Source organism: Austrofundulus limnaeus, unplaced genomic scaffold (assembly GCF_001266775.1).
Source record: "Austrofundulus limnaeus strain Quisiro unplaced genomic scaffold, Austrofundulus_limnaeus-1.0 Scaffold1, whole genome shotgun sequence".
Taxonomy (NCBI): Eukaryota; Metazoa; Chordata; class Actinopteri; order Cyprinodontiformes; family Rivulidae; genus Austrofundulus; species Austrofundulus limnaeus.
This window is the reverse complement of record NW_013952403.1, coordinates 1,871,121-1,892,609: the sequence shown is the minus strand read 5'-3', so window position 1 is coordinate 1,892,609 and position 21,489 is coordinate 1,871,121. Positions and strand designations below refer to the sequence as shown.

The 21,489-nt window shown below is 38.8% G+C and overlaps 1 protein-coding gene and 1 long non-coding RNA gene across 3 annotated transcripts in view; one reads left to right on the top strand and one right to left on the bottom strand.

Annotated features, from left to right (window-relative positions):
• apln (apelin) overlaps positions 1-13,505 on the top strand; it is a 25,872-nt gene extending 12,367 nt beyond the window's left edge. Inside the window, exons 2-3 of the mRNA XM_014004253.1 lie at positions 3,174-3,340; positions 8,276-13,505. Of these exons, the coding sequence (XP_013859707.1) occupies positions 3,174-3,334 (161 nt within the window). The 3' untranslated portion in view covers positions 3,335-3,340; positions 8,276-13,505. The remainder of the gene's footprint in view (positions 1-3,173; positions 3,341-8,275) is intronic.
• LOC106514821 (uncharacterized) overlaps positions 1-20,713 on the bottom strand; it is a 69,698-nt gene extending 48,985 nt beyond the window's left edge. For both annotated transcript variants that reach the window (XR_001309932.1, XR_001309933.1), the window contains exons 1-2: positions 20,672-20,713; positions 19,930-20,078 (exon numbers count right to left, since the gene is read on the bottom strand). This is a non-coding gene — a long non-coding RNA (uncharacterized LOC106514821). The remainder of the gene's footprint in view (positions 1-19,929; positions 20,079-20,671) is intronic.
• Between the last annotated feature and the right edge of the window lie 776 nt (positions 20,714-21,489).

The window sequence follows — 21,489 nt, the reverse complement described above, 5'->3', positions numbered from 1 at the left end:
GGTTGGGGGTTGAGCACAGACTGTAACCTAAACATCAGCTGCAGGTTGGCAGTGCAGTTTTAAGACTTACGGTTGAAACAAATTGCTTGCTCAATGGTCAATCAACTTCCTTTCCATATTATTTCAGTTTTGATCGGTTTGTCTTCACTTCATGGTTGCTTCGTCTGGGTTAGAGGAAACAGGCATGTTTAAAATTTGGCCATTTGATTTTTAGATATTGAAAATCAAATTGAAGGAATTAACTAGCCTAGAATACAGTTTGCAGTAAGCTCCAGGTAGGCAACCTAGGTGGAGCTAGGTTATGTTTATGAAACAACACAGGACAAAAAATAATGAACTTTAACTAGTGAAACATATAAGTTCACTAGTTTACACCTGAAAACCGATTGTCTGTCCTGAATCCTCTCATCACTGATGACTGAAACGTCCACAGTACAGCGCTGAGTTGCTTTAATGACTTCCAATTTGACAAAAACAATGAGCCTTTTTTATTTATTTATTTTTTTCCCRTTTTTGGAGTATAAGGTGAAAATTGGATAATAAAGTTATCTTTGGAACCATTTTGACAAAATTTGATGAATTTATCTCTCTTTCCTGAATACTTGTAGTATACTGAAACATTTGCAGGTAAAATCCTAAAAGAGGACTGGTTTTGTTTACAAGTCTAATGCTATTCTTGAGTTTTGGTTGTGTTAGGATTTGCATCGTTTCTTGTTTTGTTTTTTCATGGGGAAAGTGAGGAGAAACAGGACCTCCTCATAAATACAGCCTCAGATTCGACTCAAACATCCAAACTTCTGGGTTTGAAAGAAGAGAGCTGAATGCCTCCAGAAAGAGTCAGAGAAAGTGGGGGAACGTGTTTGAGACGTGGAAATATATCTGTTCACTTTTGTCTTTGTTTGGTTTGTCTGCTTAAGTGAAACAGCCTATAAATATACTGTGTGATACAGAAGAGGATTAGTGTGGAAATGGAACTTAAGATGTCTGGCGTTTCAAGGATATTCAGTGAAAATATTTAGCAAGCAGTCTGAGTCTGCTTTACTTCTAAATCTGAAAGCCTTATTCCTGCTTGTTAGGAAAGTTGTTCTCATAAATCAAAAGCCTTCAGGGAGCCACAGCTGAAAGTTTTTGTTTATAAAGACTTTGTTCGCCTTATTGTGTTTTGGGTACTGTGATTGAAGAAAGTTGCACTGTGTTAAAGAAAATGATTGTCTTTTTTTGTTCCGAATCAGCCCAAAAACTGTCCGTCATTCGGTACCCTCAGGGTTGCAGCTGCTTGTCTGTTCAGCAGCTTGCCAATTGATTAAAAGAATCTTAAAGAAACTGCAAACCTTAGCATCATCACCGTTTCTCTAAGCTGCTCAGCTGCTAGCCTCTGTGTGCTTTTTTTTTTTTTACAAGCCTTYGCAGACAGACGGCTGACTTATCTAAAGCTGTGTCCTCACCCAGGCTGTTGAAAAAGCCAAAGAAGGTCGTTCTCTGGGGAATTCTAAAAATGGTGCCAGCCTCTCAGAGGGGAGGAGACAGGAATGTCATGACCTCGTGTGAATAATGCCAATCAGCTTCCTGATGGGTGAAGAACACAAAAAAAAGGGAAAAGTTGGTGTGGTTTTGCTCCGAACTGTTTGTTGTCTCAAACTCAAAGGGAACTAGAGCACAGAAGAGTCAGAATAATGCATCGCTCAGTCCAGGAGGAGTTTGGAATCAACTTTTGTAAACTTCTAATGACAGATATATGGTTCTAAGGAATGCAGGACTGTTTTTATTCAGCTTTGCTTCAATAACTCAGGAGATGAATTGATAAAAAACACAAATTCATCACTTTTTATGTGTTAGATCTAACCACTTTTATCTGAGTTTTATTGCTTTTTCTTGACCAAACACATCTTACATGTATTATAAAACAAAGGACATCTGTCAGTTTGCGTTAGGTGGAGAGGTCACACAGGCTCTTGGGGCTGGACCAAACCATGAAGAAAATGAGGGGCTTAGGGGGATCAGGCCACACTTATTGGGAGATGACTGAAAACATCTGGGACAACTCTAAAAACACACAGCTAAGATATCCACATGCCGGTCTTAAAGCCATCCTAAAGCTCCTCCGACACAACGCACCTCCACGAGGCRTGACGTTTGTAAACTCCAGAGAAAGTGATGGAGACGTGAAACACCAGGGTTTAGTTTCTCCTCTCTGCCTTCCTGTTGGACCACAATGCCCTGATGAGCTGAAACGCTGGGTGGCCTTAACGAAGCCCCCCCCCCCACCAACCCACACACACCCACACACACACACACACACACACACTTATTCAGACTTGTCTCTGGTTTCCTCAACCATCATCCATCTGATCCCTGCTCAGATTTTGCGACACACTTGCTTTAAGCTCTGATGGATTTGGTTTACGATCACATTGTGATACCCAGAGTTAGAAGAAGTTTTGTAGTAGGGTTGCACAATTTTGGAAAGAGCTGACACTGCAATATTTTCTAGCCCTGCAATCTGAAAAAAAAAAATTCAGGAAATTTCAACTGATGACTTAAAGAAAACTTTAAATTATGCTGTTGATCTTACCTCTTTTTGTCATTTGTTATATTTGAGTTATTTTTGTTATCTTTCATTGCTTGCTTTTATTGAGCACGTTTCCTTATATCATGTGCAAACACGAATTGCATTTTACCACCCAACGTGTAACCTCTGTGTCATTAGGGTGCATTCACACCAGTTTAGTCCGCTTTAAATCAAACTCTAGTTTGTTTGCCTAGAAAGTCTGTGTCGTTTGGGGAGGTGCGAATACATAATCAAACTCTGTTACGGACCAAAAAGACAAACTCTGGTTTGCCTACGCACCTAGGTCTCGGCTCAGTTGCAAGAGAATTCTGATGCGGTCCGAATGCATATGTGAATGCCATGTGGACTAGAGACCGCTCCAAAGGCGCAGGACATTCTGAAATCCTGAAATTCTGAAAAATCCTCTGACGTCACCTCATTTTTTGTTTACATTTCATGATGAAAGACGTTGCCCTCAGTGTCTTCTTTAAAGGTTTTCTTGTTGTTTCCGACAATTATGCGCGCATATTGCAACAAAGATCCACTCAAACTATATAGTGTGCAGCTCTGTTTGCAGCATATTTTGTAACATTATCCAACTTATTTTTGTGTGTTTGTCCTCCAGGTCCCATGGCCTCCACAGAGCATGGCAGAGGGCTGGAGGAGACAGCTACAGTGAGAAAAATGGCGCAGCAGAACCCGATGAGAGGCGGTCAGACCCACAGACCGGCCAAGAGAAGACGCCCACGGCCCCGTCTTTCCCACAAGGGGCCCATGCCGTTCTAGAGCAAGGTGAGTTTTGCCAACGACAATCTTTGTCGCAGATCAGGAAAGACCTCTAGCCTCTGTGGAGTATTTTTCACAAAACAATATGCCCGTCTTAGCCGAGTTCGCCCTGTGAGGCAGTTTTCTGTCAAGTCAGGGCTGCGAACTTCTCAAGAGGATATAAAATAAATATCTTTTAAAAATCATAAATGCTGACTGTGCTGAAATACTTTGCTGGCAGAATTAGTTTGGATTCTTTTGACAACAAAGTGAAAAGTTAATAACTACTGCAGCAGGTCTGAAAGTCAACTGAAGGATGTTATTGTTGGCTCTGAAAGCCTGGACCTCAGAGGACGGCTGGACTTCACCTACCAGCTTGAACACCTGCCTAAAACGACAAAGGTTGTGTTAAAATCTCTGTCATTTATTTCCTATCACAGAGGACATTTATTCTGAGAAACCCGACCACTTTTCAGCAGGAATAAATCTTTACTCAACGCACGATTAAGCAAATAAAAAACTTTTCTCCAAAAATAACAACTTGTAGAGTTGGGTTTCGCTGCAGCACAGGGAATGTTTAACTTGCTGTCAAGTTAAAAAAAATGAGAAAATGACTTGCCTGACAAGTTTTATTTATTTTACACTGAACGCAAACAGATTTCAATCAAATCAAATGTCCATGAGACACTAAAATATGAGTAAAAATACCTCAATCAAATGTGCATTTAGGTTTAAACATATGGATGCGGGTGTGAGAGGCAACAAGAAGTCTCCTCCAGATGATATGAGAGGCACAATATCCCTGCAGGAGGTCTGAACTGATCCACGCTGACCTGCAGAGGTCCATCGTAAATTAAATCTATAGTGAGAAGCGAATTCAATCAGAGAGCGTCAAAGCTTTGTTCATCAGTTTTAAAGGAGAAACGATCAAAGCCGTTGAAGTTTGAAAGTACCGCTTCTTAAAGCAGCCCAGAGATGTTTTACAATCTATAGAAAATGATGTACAATCAGCGTTTATTGTATTTTTATGGACTGCTGTTCAAAACTGAGACGTCTAAAGACGGTTCAAACCAGCGAGCCAAGATAGTGCAGGATCTTAAACTTTCCCTCTGCCAATAAATGGTGAGAATCCTCTGACTGAGTCGAGTGTTTAGAGCTGATGCTCAGTGCCAGAACGCCGGCCAAGTAATAAAAGGAGTTTCAGGAAGCTGTGAAGCTCTGTAAAAGTGAATGGCTCAGTGAGTCACAATGCAGGCTYCGCAAACACCACTTAAACCACAACATGCTGAAGATTTCCTTTTTTTTGTTCTCCATCTCTGAATGGCTCCGCTCATTAATGCTGAGTTCATAGTTCACCTCATTCAAGGAGGGTTTTGTCTCCCCATTTAGACTTCACACAAAAGTTTTTAAAAATGTGCTTGGTTGATTATTTCTTTGTTATAACAATGCTTTTTAGCAAGAAATCTCATACTGTTAGACAGCYTGTTTATTTCCCCTTAAAGGGGACATATCAGACTAAACCCACTTTTTGTGTAGATGGAGTCTCTAAAAGGGAAGAAGTTGAAGTTAGTCTCTCTTGGTGCTGTGTAAATACAGTACCTTTATATTCTGTTTGGGTCATATTTTTCAATCTGTTCCGTTTTCTCTATTCCCTATTATGTTTTATGAACAAAGTACTTTGTTACAGTACCTACATAATTTTCTGTAATTTTACCATGTATCTTTTTTAAAGCTGAACATTTATTTTTATTTCCTTACATTCGTAACATAAAAATTATACTTTTTACTTCTTTAAAATTTAACACCTCATCATACGCTACAAAACCAATACGACTCATATGAAATTTGTTGTTTATGCACTCTAAAAAAAATTGTTGAATTTACTTATGGTTCCACTAAACCAGGTTGAGCAAAATGAGCAATTTACGCATTTTCTTTTTAAAAAATGTGTAAATTGTTTTACATTTACTCGAGTAAAAACCACTGCAATCAGCAGCTGGGCTACCAGAAGCTCAAAACAAAAGTCAATAGCAGAATCAAATTTTCGTACAACCTACATTCAACTTAGCTGCTTAATCCACAAATGCATGTTACTTACAAATGTGGCACCATAAAAAAGACTTTACAACTGCACAGTATAAGATTTATTGCCAAGAAGCAATTGGCCTCATGCAAGAACATGTTCGTATTCTTATCCTAAATTTCTCTTACTTTTGTTCATACAAAGGGTTCGTACGAACATGTCACGTCAGATTCAACAAACTCTTTTCTATTCCTGAAAAGTGTGTAAATGAGCTGCGTAAATTCCACCTGTTCATATCCAGCTGCTCGTGCACGTGAGAGATTAGCATAATTACCACCCCAAAAACACCATATAAGGCTATGTTTCCTGCCTCAGATACAAGGAAGTGTCCATTCATGAAAATGACAGCGAAAACTAAAAAGAAGAACTTTACGAGTTCAGAGATTGAAGTCCGTCTGTCAGAGATCCAGAAAAGAAAATCTGTCATTTTTAGCAGGTCAGCTGTGGAATAAAAAGAGCTGCTAATGGTATAAACAACTGTGTTAAATCATTTTCATTTATTCAGCGCGTCTCAAGTGGTCTCAGTTGCGGTTCTGAAATAAGCCTTTTAAAATGTTTTCAAAATAAGTCTGGCACTTTGGAGAAAATCCAGGACTTGCTGGAGGGATTATGTATCCCCTCTGGCCTGGGAACGTCTCGGAGTCCCCCAGGACGAGCTGGAAGGTGTCGCTGGGGAGAGCGGGGTCTCTTTGTTGCTGCCCCCGCGACCTGATCCCAGATAAGCGGCGGAAAATGGACAAACGGACAATTTATATTGTTAGTCTAAATTATTACATTTAAAATTATAACTCTAATTCAACCAGAATAGCATATTGTCAAGATAACCACAGAGTGTAATTTATTTTCAACTCAAAATATCTTCAAACTAATGAAATATAAAGTTATTAGGGAGGAAAACCCCTCTGGATAACAGCAGACTGACTGCTCGTAAAATATACGACAGGTCTGGACCACTCGAGAATTTTGTTCGTATCTGAAGAAAATCGTAGAATATGAAAACATTGGTGAATGCCACAAATTCTTCTAAATCACTCGTACGCACAACTTAAGAACAAATCTGTGCGTACGAACGGTTCTTGCATGAGGCCCATTGTTACAATAAAAWATAAACAAACACTATTTTTCCACTTTTTCTGTTATGTTTAGAAGCCAATTTACCACAACTTGACCACAACAAAAACTAAGCGGTTATTAGTTGTATTTTAGAGTCTTAAGTCTGAGTTTTATTATTTATATTTGGTCAGAATATGATCACAGCCTGACGGAGAATTGGGACGAGAGCTGCCATCCATAGCATGAATTAGTCTCCAGTTCTAAAACATCAACTTGAAAGGTTCTGTTCTTCCTCAYGTCTCCTGCTTTGTTCTCCCGCCTGTGCTGATGGTGGGAAAATCACCTCTGGAAACAGCTGGAGACACAGTTTGTTTGATCAAAGCTGGACTGAGTCTCGAACACAGACAGACCCCGCGCCATTACTGGACCGAACAAAACTGCAACACTGTTTATACGGGAATGAAAAACTGAATGATTTCCCTTGACGTCGTCCATCCTGCTGCCTGTGCTGTTCAGCAGCATCACCCCATTTCAGTGTCGGAGGCAGCTCATCTTTTATTCCCTGTGACACCTGAGGCAACGTTGGATTTTCTCATCGTTACACATTCCAGATGTGAGCAGCTCCGAGAAGAAAGATGGCATCCTGGGTCAACCTCTTTGAGCATCTAAGGAGACTCAGATTAAACCGAACTCTTGGATCTGAGACATGCCAGCGTCGGTCCAGAGGACGACAGGATATTACAAATTTAAAGCCACGGGGCAATTTGTGGAAACCCCTCGTGGCCTCGAGTGTGAGAAAACTCAAAAATATTGTGGATCACAGGTCTGTTTCTCCTCCCGTAGACTCACAAAAAGATGTAGTTTGAGGGATTTGTTGTGGTGACATCATGCAAAAAAATAAAAAATAAAACACAACAAATAACAAGAGCGGAGATTAGATGCACCATAAATCAGTTCTCATCACATTACAGGAATGTGAAAAAATGATGTTGTGAAAGAAGAGCAGGGTCTTATCAGTAAATGGACTGTGTTGTTTGAATCTCCTGAAACATTCACAGAAAAGGAGATAAAAGATGAAAGAAGATAAAAAAAACTGCTATATTGTGAAGTAATGATCCCATCTCCATAGTGTGGTTTAATGTTGGGCTTGTGTTGCACATTCAGATATACAGTATGTTTGTTTGTCTTACACCCTGCTGCACTGTCCATTCAAACACCGTGAAATCTGGTTGCAACATGTCTGAGGCTATGTTTTCTTCCAGATTTACTCGATAGCAGACAGAAACCTTCGACAGGAGCTCACTGAGAGTCACTTTTGTTTCAAAGAATATTCAATGTCTGCTTTGTATCCAGAAGGATGACAATTTTACTTCCTCTGAAAAGCATTTTTTTCTTTTTCTGTCTCACTGACGTAACATCAAATGACATCAGTCTTCGTGACGACAAGCGGCAGAGTAGAAAAACAAACTTTTAGAAACTGAAATCTGATAAAWTGGTTAAGGCTGAATGACTCATGAATCTGTGTCACACAAAGTCAGGGAGCAGAGAAACAATTTAAATGTGACATTTGTTAGCTGAATAAAAAAAAAATCAAACATATTGTAAAGTAAATAAAATGCATTTTTTAAACTTGAGTGCTTGCTTTATTTTTGTGCCTTGTCATGTTTCAATGGGAACTTTAATYACAGTGCAAGGCACGTCCCGCTAACGAGCTAACGGCTAACGGCTAATAGCGGAACTAGTTTGTCTAAATGGCTGCATGACTAAGTAAAAAAGAAACAAATTATGCTAATTGCATTTTCTCTGTCTTGTTTCTTTTCTTGCAGGCATTCCTTTGAGCGCCCTCCCCCAGGTTCTGATTTCTATGCTCTTCCTTTGCCTTGGGGGGCCTTGCAACGAAGGGCCTATGCTTGCCCAGCCTGAAGAGTGATGTCCATAGCACCTGCTGGTTCTCCAAGCAACTCTGTCCACACACAAAAAAAATCAGGACTAGCCGCTCACCCTCAGCTCCAGGAGGAAAAAAACAACAAGGAGGCAGGGGGAAGTGTGGGTGGGGGTTGTTGAGCCTGAGCTATCAGACTCTATTTCTCTGTCTCTCTCTTTCTCCCTCACTGCTTACTTATCTCTGTCTTACCCCAAGTGTTTTATTTTTCTTTTCTTTCATTGTATTTTGCTTATTAGAGCCCAACCATAGCAACTTTTCTGAGTGTCTCGCACTCTTTGCATGACATGTGGTGGAGAGGGAGCCCGGTCAAAACAATCAGTCTTAAAGCTTCTGGATGTATTCTTCACATGTCTCAGATCCAAGGTTACTTCTGCCGCTTGACTTTTGTTGCAGCGTAGCTACTTTACAAGAAGGTGAGGATGCTGATCGTACAGAAAGTGTCCGTTTTTAAGTTCTGTTACGACGCTCTGAGCTGCGAAAAGGAGACGAGGCGTCAMCGCAGACTATATCCGTCACTTAACGATCATTATTAATGGTGCTTTGTTCCTCAAAACGTCAGTACGTCCACATGCAAAGTAAAGCTGGACTGAAGAGAAAGCACATGTTGTCAAGAGAATCTATTTAAGCAACAGAATTATTCCCTCGTTCTATGATCCAAAGCTGTTTTTGGTGTTTCTGAACTCATTAACACCTCGGGGAAGGAGGAGGAGGGGTTTCTGACAAGGTTACTGTAAAATGTCTCACCTTGAAGGAGTCCTTTGACCCCCCCAAATCTGTCCCCGATTCCCCCACCCAGCCTTTTCTCGCCCCGAGCAGCTGCTCTACACGACTGTTAACTGGCAGTGGCAGTTTGCTCCGACAGACCGCCTTTGCCTTTTAATGAAGTGCCAAATACAAAAAATAAATAAATAAAAGATAAAAAAAAAGTTGTTCTCCACGATGCTGCCAGGAATGGAGGAATTACAAAAAAAGGGTATAGAGCGAAACACATTACCTCTTGTTTGAAGTCTTGATACACTGATACATTATGCATTTTAAATTTCTGCAAACAGATATCCCGCGTCGTGGCGACGTTAGCGAGGAAAACGAGTCGTTTCAAAGCGAACACCGACCCGGTTGTTAACGCCGTCGCCGTTAGCGCTCTGGCTGTTTTATTATTATTATTTTTTTACATTCGGCACACAGGCGGGTGTGACCTTTTTGACCAATATTTATCATAGAAACAGAAAATGCTATGCCTTTCCATCGTACTGGAATATATTACTGTTTATTTTTTTCTGTGTTATAGTTTTATTTCCTTTTGTTCTCAGGGTGCTGTGATAGAGGCTTGTACTAGAGCAGTCTATTTTGTGCATTTATTCAACACAAAATGTAAAAAAAACTTATACAAGCATATTTTCATATACTACATCTTACATTTATTCACCACTTTAGCCACTATTTCTTGTTTAAAGATTTAGTTGTCACTGCTTAAGTTTTTTCTTATTCTGCCCCTCCACAGCACAGGTGGCTGTGGTTTTGATCGGCGAGCTCATTAAATTCTAAAGTAAATCTTTCTCAGATGGACCTCCACACGTTTGGCTGGGGGGTCCATGTCCATATTGGTCTTTCATTTTAAAAACAGTAACTGAAAAATGAAAAACGGATGGTTCTATTTTCATATTAAAYTCCAAAAATGGGAAAACGGTCCACCTTTTTATTTTTGTCAAAGCAGCCGTTTAGATCTGTTATGGCAACTCAACGTTGCCCTGCAGAACTTGCTGTGGTTTCACGTTCCTCACCACGGACCTCTTGGACATAAGCTTAATGTGCTAAAAGCACCGGGAGCTCCAGGCATCATGTGTGTAGCAAGTAGCGTCTTTAGCAGCTAAACGTAAAATTAAAAGTGTCAAAAAGAAACAAAATAACTTAACAATATTTAAATAAGTAATAAAAAATTGACCATGCATAAAATATGGTAGAGGTATGGTAGAGAAAGCATTTGCTATTTGTTTTAAAAATACAGGCTTGATCTAGAAATGCTTTTATTCTGAAAGGGGTGAACTGGAAGTATCACAAGTTAGATGGAACTGGTTTAGAATGGCAGATCTGTCAACTTCAAATTAAACCTATAGGCTTGTGTCAGTTCCTCCAGTCTTCAACTGGAAGATGAAGACAGACTGAGTGGAAATTGTCTTAGAAGTTAGCATTAGCTTCCACCATCTGTTTAGCAGTTAAGCATCAACAGAGTTAAGATTACTGTTTAGCGGATTAGTGGTTAGTGAACCTAACCTTTTGTTTAGCTGTGCCCACCCTTGGAAATGAGCTTAATTTAAAATATACAGTCTGCAGTTTGTTAAAGAAAAGTAAAACTAGTTAGCTAGCATGTATTTACGGACTGTTTATAAATTATACAAATTTTCAGACATAAAAAATTTTCACTGATTTTTTCAAAATCTCAGTTTAAATTTTGTTTTACATCTCGTAAGAATAAATAACCACCTCACAACCCACTCTTCTGATAGAAATAAGTTCCAGACCTCTCCCTGTCCTCCTTTCCCTGCTCCTCTGTGCTGCATGTATGTATTTAACTAGCTCCATCCTAAGTGAAAAATAAAAAGATGGACAATTTTCCATTTTTGGAGTATAAAATAAAAATAGAATAGCCATCCAAATTTTCATTTTTCAGTATCTGTTAAAATGAAGAAACAAATGACCAAAAAGTACACAGATCCTGGGGCAACTTAGTCTGAGCTCATTGTTAAACTGGCTCACACTCTGACCCCCGCCCCACATTTCCAGTCTTTGAACCCCTGCTGATTCAGATCATGTCACACAGTGCTGTTTTCTGGTGTCTTAGGCTTGCAGAACTGCTTACTGAAAGTCTTCATGTATCTTAATTAACTTCAGTTCAATTAGTAAAATCATCTCGTTCAAATCTGTTTTGACCACACGATCATCTAATTAACCCAGATTTTTCAGCCCTTTCCTCTCCTTCGCCACGTCTCATGCAAATATAATAAAATGCAGAGTCTCGAGAAGCTTTTATTAGGAGARCATCTAAAACCACCCACCTTGATTAAAAATGCATTAAATCCTAGGGCACTGTGAAGTGTAATAATTTCAGTTCTAGCATTATTTTTTCATCCCCCCCTCACAGACAGAGATGTAGATTTCATTAACGCTCCTCGGAGAGGCGAGGCGGCTTCGCTCAGGATGTCTTATTGGAGAAGATGATAGGTTAATATGAAAGTTCAAAGCCGCAGGATGCTGAAAGTAGAACCGGGTCGCGGCAAGGGGCTCGAATCAATATATACCCACTCTCCCCACCCCCTATCCCCATCTCAGAAGTTATTGTAACGGAGCCGAGCGACATCTGTATCCGCACTGTTCATGAATGTATCCTCACCGTCAGAGACCAGAGCAACTTACGCTTTTAAATCTCAGTCTGGTTGTCAGTTAAATCCAAAAACTAAAACCAAATATCCCACAGATCCAAAGCCTCTGGTGTTAACTCGTCCCAACGAACAGACGTGGCTTCGCTCCAAGACTTCTCTGTATGGGTTTCTTTTTTTTTTTTGTTTTTTTGTTTTTTTGCAAGGCTGCACTTTTTTGCAATTCCATTATGCTGCTGGAAAAAAATACACCCTTAAAAACAAAGAGTCTCTTGGTATGGAATGGTTTTCCAGTGTATTGTGACGATTTTCTTTTGTCTGATTCTTGTCTAGCTGGTTGTCCAAAGCTTACTTCTTTTTTTTAAATACAGTGAAAAGCTGTATCTTTCTTTTTGTGGATGTAACAAAATAGAAAACAAACAAAAAAAAAGTAGTCTGCAGCACAATATGTCGTGGACACGTGAAAGCTTTCAGGCGTTCTCTTCTCGTAGATCATAGCTCGCAGCACATCGGGTTAATGGGCCTGGTGGTGTAGAAGGACAAGCGTGTTCAGGCTAAAACTGAAATGGTAAACCGACACATTACGCTCGGGGAGCAAAACCATTTTCCTTAATGGTCTTTTCCAGCAAGGCCAACAACAAGAGCAACGATTCCTTTTCCCCTCTCAGTGTCTCTTTTCCAATCCCTCCTCTCTGTGACCATCACAAGGCCTGAGTAATGTTTCTATGCACTTGTCAGCACGTTTTCCTGGTAGAATTTCAGTTTTTGCTCTTTTGTTTAATTAATTTAGTCAGGGAGTGTGTAAGAGATGAGATGTGGAGGAAAGGAGTTACAAGCAGGTTAGTTTAGTCCCAACAGGAAATCATCTTTTTGTTTCTTTTTAAATCTTGTAGCCGCTCTATTCTCCATTCTCTACCAGATAAAATTTCTATTATTTTTTTATATTTATCAAATGTTTCACTGATGGCCGGGGTGGAAGCAAAGCTGGCACGCTACAACATTCCAATGATTTTTTACCTCGTGGATCTCTAATCCCATCAAACCGTTGGCCTTGGAGGTGGGCGTCTTGCAGGATCGAGTGGCTGATACTCAATCAGACGCTCCTCCGCTGGCTGAGCATAACCAGATTCTAACTCTCGAGAGAAATGACGACGAGCTGTCGTTACCTCGGAGCACCAAAATGAGACTTCGGACACCCAGAATAGCACAGGTTGCCCCCCACCAAACCCACCCACAAACCTCACTACCCCGCCTCGATTGCAACACATTCTCCATTCTTGCCACCACTGTGTTTGAGAAACGGTGGCACTCAAAACAATCGGAGAAGAAATCCAGTCTGTCGGCTCACACAGCATCACAACAGTGTTAGTAGGTCTAATGACGATGTATTACTCCTGAACCTTCTCTTCTGTTCATGGTGTTTGCTCATATTACTACTCACCAGGCCAAATGTACAGTCCCCCGTCTCTGTTTCGATGTTGAACTGGGCAAAAATAAAATGACATGAATAAATAAATAAATAAAACAAGTGTATCAGAAATGGTTGAAATACTGTGTACATATTTGAACCTTTGGTTTCTAATTTATAAAAGATAAGCTTTAGCTCTTGGAGTACTTATTTTATTTTATTTTTTCCTTTCATGCGTAGCTTTGTGTTTTTATTTTCTATTTCTGTAAAGTGTGTAAATATATCTTTATGATAATAAGTAATATTAAAAATCTTATTTTAAGAAAAAACTAAGTGTCTGGTCTTTTCTTTTTGTAATAAAAAAGGGTTGATTGATCTTTTTTACTATAAGAGTCAAACATATTTATTTTTCCAGAGAGAATGCAGGAGTTCAACATTATAATTTTTTTTCAGTAATACCTACAAATGTTATGATTTACAAGGTCAAGTTATTAATCTGATTTTGCCTGCTCATCATGAATTATATCTATTTTAAATTTGTTAGAAATACTTTAACTGTTTTGAACAGTATTCCAATTTAAAAAAAATCCTTATCTGCTGGCTGAATAATTCAGAATGATCTGTGGCCATATAGYAGTACATTATTGTACAAAATTACCTTGAATTTACTTTTTATCATTTGTTGATCTATATTGTCAAAGACAAACGGTGTTGGATTAAATGATCATCAAAATAATAAATTATCATCCATTTTTTATCCACATCATACAGCAGTAAAGCCACCATTTACTAAACAATAAATCTGATAAATTATTTACATTTGAATGRTTCAAACACAACCTTATATGTGCAGTAAATTCTGTGACTTTTGTTTTTAGCCTGATTGATCTGACAACAGACWTAATGCTAAAACCAGGCAAGCCTGTAAATTGTAAACTGATCATTTCTATTTGTTTGTTTAGTGTTTGATCCTGCTATTTTTTCTTATATATTTAGTGGGGTATGACTTAGCAAAGCTATAACTTTATTTAGYAGATTATGATTTAGCAAAGCTGRCGTTTTGGTTGAAGATGCTTTGCTAAGCTCCAAATCTATGCTCTGGCCTGAAATGTTGGCAACTCGGACCAAATAAAATCGCACCACGTTTACCTGACGGACCATTAACCTTTACTTTCAGCTGAATCTTGTGTAGAAATTCCTTTGTGGCTTTGTGCCTTTGGAAATGTAAATCAACTCCTCATCCATTAGGAAACACTTCAACAAYGACAGCCAGTCCTTCCAGAGTTTATAGTGCATAGTAAGCATGCTGCACATTAATGCACCGCAGCTGCTGAGCATGCTTGACTGATAATGCAATAAATTTCAACRTGCATGCATGGTATATTAATGCATAGTGCTTCATTTGAATGAGCAAGTCAAAGGTTTTTGACGGATGTTCAAAAACAAAAAAAAGTATTGTGTATGTCACTTATTTTTCCACTTATTATTGAAACTAACATTTTAAAAACAAGGAAAATGTTTTGATATAGTGGATAGATGAAAAAGATTTAAAGCCTGTAGCCTGGCTGCTATTCTTCATTCCAAGCCTTCACTGGGACCACTCAAGGAAGTGCCTGGTTAACGCTAAGASCTGACATGTCATGATCGACACAAGGTCCACCCCTGAGCCCCAGCAGACCCCAAAATGCGCCCAAGGTTATATCATCAAGCCTGGGTCAGCTGTATAATTGGGCTCGAGGTCACCAGGAGGATATGAAGCATGACAATGAGGCTATAGAGTTACAGTCTGTGGCTGGACACTGAGAGCTGGTGGTGGGGCATTTCTGCAAGACCAGGCGACTTTTCTTTTCTTTTTTTTTTTTTAAGAGTCCAACATTTTTCTAGAGTTGCCAGAAACCAATTTCATGGATGGGTAAAGGAGACATTGGGTTATGTTTGTTGGGCTTAAAACTTTTCAGGCTAATACGTGTCAGAAACAGATGCTTCAAACTGTGGACAGCTCTCCCTGTAGAATGGAATCACTGCTCTGTGTCATCCACTGTATGAATTCCCCTGAAACCAGCTGGAAGAGCAACATCTGGATTGCTCTTGGCACAAACTCCCAGAATCGACTCCTGCCACATCATAAAAGCCTTCGCTGCAGTTGGCTCCCCCGCAATACCACCAACAAAGCCCACAGAAGTGCYGACAAACCCACACTGATGGATATTACCCAGCTCGCAGCTGTCACTCAACCGTCTGGACTCCAGAGACTCAAATTATGGAGAATGTGCAGGCAGTGATTGCAAATTGAGCACACATGTAGCAATATTTCTGATTACATTTTTTTTAATAACGGCATCATTATATGGTGATAAGCGGATGATTAAAAGCGGGTGTATAAAGTGTTTATGCCAAGTTTCGCATGGAGTGGTACAGTAYAACAATAAAACATCACAGTGAAGAATCTACTTTTGATTCTGTCATATTCAGAATTTACCCCCTGTTGTTATGAAAGATTACATAAGGCAGTTAATTTTCTTTCTGTTTTTTTGTCTAAAACATGCAAGTAAGTGCAAATACAACTTAAACAAGTCTTTTTTATCTTTTGTCAATGATAAAATCCCTAAAGTTGTTGTATTGTTGTAAATTGTTGGAAGAATCCAGAGATGGTCCTAATATTTTATTTTAGCTGCTGAGCTCCTGTAGTTTCAACCAGTGCTGGGCACAGTTATGTTAATTCATTAATGGCTATTAGTGAAGCTAACTTTGGAAACCRTTAGCGGACCAATTAGCTACAGGTTAAATGACAGACCCTAAGTTGGTGTTTATCCTCTAGTGTGCTAGTATCCACTAGTTTTTTAACTCGTTTAGTGGTTTAGTATTTGTGAAGGAAAAAGGCCCTGGGTTCGACATGTTTGGACTAACGATGTCCCTCAAAAAGTACAAGTTGCTTTTTTACTGATAAAAATAAACCAATTTGATAACTTTGATATACAGCAAATTCAGCAATAATGAAGACATGTCCATTAATGTTTTCCAGGCAGATTCAGATTTTTCTCAAATGTTTTTCTTTCAGCTGCTCCCGAGGTCACCACAGCAAATGAATTGTTTTACGTCAGACACTTTTCTTGAATCAACCAAGGCTTGAATCTACAGTCTTGGGATTACAGGACTGCTTCCCTGATCTGCCRTGGCCCCAGATTTTTCTGGATTATTTTGAATCTTTAAGACATGAACTTCCTTTTATTTGTGGTGKCAGGTCAATGTTAGTGGTTTTCAACAACTCAAGTGAACTTTTATTTGTGTTGCCTGGCAGATTTATTTACAGTTACAGYATGACACCATTGCTACAAAATTTGATAAAAAGCAATATTCTCATTTTAAACATTTACAATAMACTAACCAGTGTCTGAATGAAACAGATGATTCAGATCTGTGAAGCTTATTGAATGACCTTCGTTTGGAGAAACAGAGTTTCATTCAGCTAATGACTAGTCTCAATGAGACACAGTCCTTTAAAACTCCAATCTCAAACGTTTTTAGAACTTTATATGAACTCTGATTTGTACACTGTTACACTGCTGTCAGTTTCAGGCTACATAAAAAGTACACAAACACGACATAAAAAATGTAGGTCTACGCTGGAAATGCCCTGGGCTGCAGCAGAAGCGTCACAGTTGGCTGTTATTTGGCTTATGCAAACATTCATATAATTCTGTTACTTTATGTGTACGATTAAATGGACTGTGATGTAAAGATTTAAAGTTTTGCATTCACGTGAACTCCTATTAAAATTTTAARACKGGAATTGTTTTAAGATGAAAGTGATCAACATGACCAGAACTACGCACTGACTCATCTATCAGGTCAAACGTAAATTTCAATGGTTCAATGCTGCCTTGATGCAACAAAGTTTTATTTAATGAAAAAAAAATGTTGATAATGTTAAAGTGAGTTATTTTAAGCAAGAACATCACAAATGTTTTTTAATGATTTGTTACCAAAGAGGGTTAACACCTTAATAATACTATTCATTTTACAGACCTCATGTTTTTTGTTAGACAGCTGAAGTAAGAGAGGCCGTGTTGACAAGATGCTGGTATGACAGCTGCTTTATTGCACCCGGGCTGTGTTTATATGTGCAGGAGAAAGTTCAGAACCCAAAGTGAGCAGCAAAAACTTCCTGYAGCCTGAAGAGAGCCTGAAGCCAGGTAAGAAGCAACAACAACAGTTTGAGTAATTCCCCTCAGCTGTGTTAACACCAACAACTCTGCAGAGGCGACGGATCACTGGAGTGGTCATAAAAACAAAAGCAGCACAAACACAGGCAGGGGGGAGGCTGGAAGGGAATACCAAACTGGGCAGAAGGAGGTGACATTAAGAAAAAAAACTAACATCTGCCAACAGTCTTCTCTTAACAGTGCACGTGTTTGGGATTTACTCTGAATTTTGAACTTTTCTTGCTCTTTTTAAAACCTCAGTAGAGAAAAAAATCACAACAGTGTCTCCAAATTCAATCCCCTGTCAAAGAGCCAAAACTTCCCTCCGGATTACTCTATAAAGTGTCCGGCTTCAGCCACATTAGCTTTATCTCACAAGTCAGGAACAAAGAGAGTGCACCAGTCCGTAGGCTAATGTATCGTCAGGGTCATAACTTTCCCATCACCAGAACTTCACACACCGAAGAAGAGTTTGTATTTTCCCGGTTAAGCCCTTCTTCTTGTGTCACCCCCCCCCCCCCCCCACCCCTTTTTTTGGTGGGGGCCAAACAACAACTTTTAGTAGAATAAAGAAATAACATATTAAAGCCCACGTGTGACAGGAGTCAGAGATCTAAGGTTTTTTGTCAGTTCTGTCTGCAGAACACTTTGCAAATGTGTAAAATCAGCTAAATCTGTCTGCATGTGAGTGAAAAGATCAAATGAAGTCACAGAAAACAACACATTCATCAGTTTTGTACGTGGCACAGACTATCTGAAAACACATCCTGGACTTCACAGAGATCATTGATGAATTTCCTTCAGCTTCACGTCAGTGAAGCTCAACCCTCTTCTCCTTTTACTCAAAGGATCTGTGCGGTGTTATCACTGTGYTAGAGGCCAGTAAGAAGGCCAGGTCTCTGACGACTGAGCTGACCCCGTCAGGAGTTTCTCTTTTGAGCTGCTGTGTGGTCACTGAGGCGTTAATAATCTCAAAGCCACAAAGACAGGCARCTACTTCACTAAACTCACAGTATTTCTAGAAAGTGTCAGGAGGTTCAGAGAAGAYAAAACTACAGAGAGGATATCTGTTGATTTTTAAGTGAGAACCTGTTGGGATTTTAGCAGAAGATAATATTTAAGAGACTAATTTAAAATGAATGTTTATATGTGACATAAACATCAAAAGGTAGCCAGTGATAATGACAGCTTTTTGCATCAGTCACATGTAGTTTAAAAGACTTGATTGAACTTTAAAAATCAGAGGAATTTCATCATGCTGAATATAAGTTTAATGAAACTGAGATATAAGAGTCAAGGAACACAAAACCATTATAATAGTGGCATTAAGTGGCATTTATAATCTACAGCATTGGTTCCCAAAGTTGGGGTCTAAACCCCCTGTAGGTCCAGAAACAACAAGGTGGGGTCTTGGTCTACAGTGTTCAAATATATTCAGCTGTATCAATAGTATTGATTATAAGATGAGTAGTCATCAGTAATACTCCTGTACTGATGCAGAGCTGARTGTGAACAGAATTCAATATGATTACATGTGTGAAGCCATGTGTGCATTAATCAATAAACCCACCACAGAGCATTTATAAAACATCCTTTGTAAAGCCTTTTCTTTTCCCAATGAGACTACAAATTAAAGCAGGAGTGTTTTTGTGTCAGAAGGCCACGCATTAAACTGACAAAAAAAGTTATAAAAATAACATGAACTTTCAAAAAAATACATGCTCGGGATAAATGATATGTTTTTAGCGTATCGCACACACTTAAACAAAACTTGACAATAAATTTAGTTCTTTGATCTTGGTTAAAAMAATACAAAATGAATTTAGGTAACTGTGTAGTTGCTGTTCCTGGGGGTTTCAGCTTCACTTAAAATGGTAAGTGAGGTGTTAGCAGGAGCTGAGCCATTCAAAAAGAAGACAATGAGGCTGTGACATGCTGACCTATAATTGTCAACAGCAGAGCACCGGTGGGCAGCGATTGGCTGCCTTTTAGGGTCCTAAAGGAGGAGAGCCATCGGGCAATTTCAGAGAYTCAGCAAATCACTGTCAGATGCTTGGATGCTATAAACCAGAGGTCTGCAACCTTTACAATCAAAAGAGCCATTTCTGCCCCTTTGTTTACTAAATGAAACGTATCCATGCTACTGATGGCCTACGGCCATATGTGACATTAGCTCCCAAGCTAATATTATTAATTATTTATTCTGGATATGCTTTTTAAGGCATTTTAAATAAAAAAATAATTCCGTATATAAACATTACTACTAAATGTCCYGATGCATCTCAGTAATCCAGGTAGATCAAAAAAATACGTTAAAAACATTAAGCTGGGCCTCTGGACGGGTTCTTCTTTAATGAAATATTTAGTCTCTCCTCTGAGACTTCTTCAGTCTAAGGAGTTTCAGGTAAACTCAGCCTTATAAGCACTGCCTCCACATGGTGGTCAAACTGGCAACTGGACTTCTATTCAGTAGCTGAAGACGTGTGGGGCTCCAAGATTTAAACTGCACGACTCGAGGTTAGTGTCATTATTATTGAATCAATCCACTTACCCCCACCTCACCGATGTAGACGTCAGATGAAATGCGACTGCAGTTGTAGCCCTCTGCAACGTTTCTCGCTGCCTGGATGACCAAGTGTTTTTTTCTTAACCGAGTCACAGACCACAGGACTGCTCTTCAAAGGTCTTTAATGTAGAGATCTGTAGAGATTTAGGGTTCATAATAAACAGCACACACATTTCCATCAGTGCATACATGAGTCTCCACCAGCTTCCATCATAGTTATCTTTCTTTTAAAATGTCATCGTATAGTGGTTATTTTTGTTCTTTTCTAGATATATTCATTTAACAATTTTACATTTCAGAGCAAAACATATCTTTCTTTTTCCTTAAAACATTTAAAACACAATCAACAATGTAAAACAATACACTAAAAATAAGTGCAACTGGTTACAACAGCCAACTGCCAATAAACACCAATAAAACATGTATAGAACAGATTCTTATATAAAAATACACATTTGAGCTTACATGGTATATTAAACAACACACAAACTTCCATCAGTGTTTGTTAAATTGCATAAACAAGAAACCACTAGCGAGCGTTAGCTTCTGTTAGCTTAGCATGCTAACCAGCGCAGATCTTGTTAGTAAAGTCATTAATTTGACACAAAAACAGAGAGAATCTTCTCAAAAATACATTAAAACTTCTTTAACACATGTGACAGGTGTTATGTGTACTTTTTTCTTTTATTTTGGCATAAATATAATTATAAACGGCTTCGGCACCTACCTCCAAAATCTTCCTTCATAGCTCTGCTAGGGAAGCCCTGAGTGCGCCTGAAGGACCCCTGGCATGAAGTTGCGCTCAATGAGGTATATTTAGGTAAATATGCCTCATTGGTTGCGCTAAATTACCAGTAGGTTACATAAAAACGTTGCTTTATGCTTTGAGTCGCACATCTTAAAAAACTGCACAACTTCCGTCTGCTCTCCTGTGGCATAAAATAAAATAAAATGAAATAAAATCCTATTTGGGTCGCATTAAATAATTGTATATTGATTTATTTATTAATCACCACGCAGAGGGTTACAGACTACAATAACAAATGCATTTATGGCCATTAAAACAAAATCATATACATTAAATTAATATGAATGCCATATATGATGCGTGACCAAGAAGGATGTTTTGTACTCACCATTTAATGAATCGTTCTGCAGGTCGGCCTGCCTCAAGAATATATGTTTACATTTAGCTCCATTGGTCATGATGCTGTTAATATGATCACTGTATGTTTTCTCCGACAAATGATTTGATATTGTGAGCTATTATATAAATCAATACATTATATTTATTGTAAAATTATTGCATCCCTAAAAGTTCTCCCCAGTAACTTATTTAAAATGTGTTCCAAAAAAAAAATGTTTGGTTTGAGAAGATCTGATCTGTAAGAATTTGACCACTGCAAAGGCTAACAAACAACTAGCATGATCTGTTCTTCTTTTAGTATCTTTTACATATTTTGTGAAAGAAAGAAAGAAAGAAAGAAAGAAAGAAAGAAAGAAAGAAAGAAAGAAAGAAAGAAAGAAAGAAAGAAAGAAAGAAAG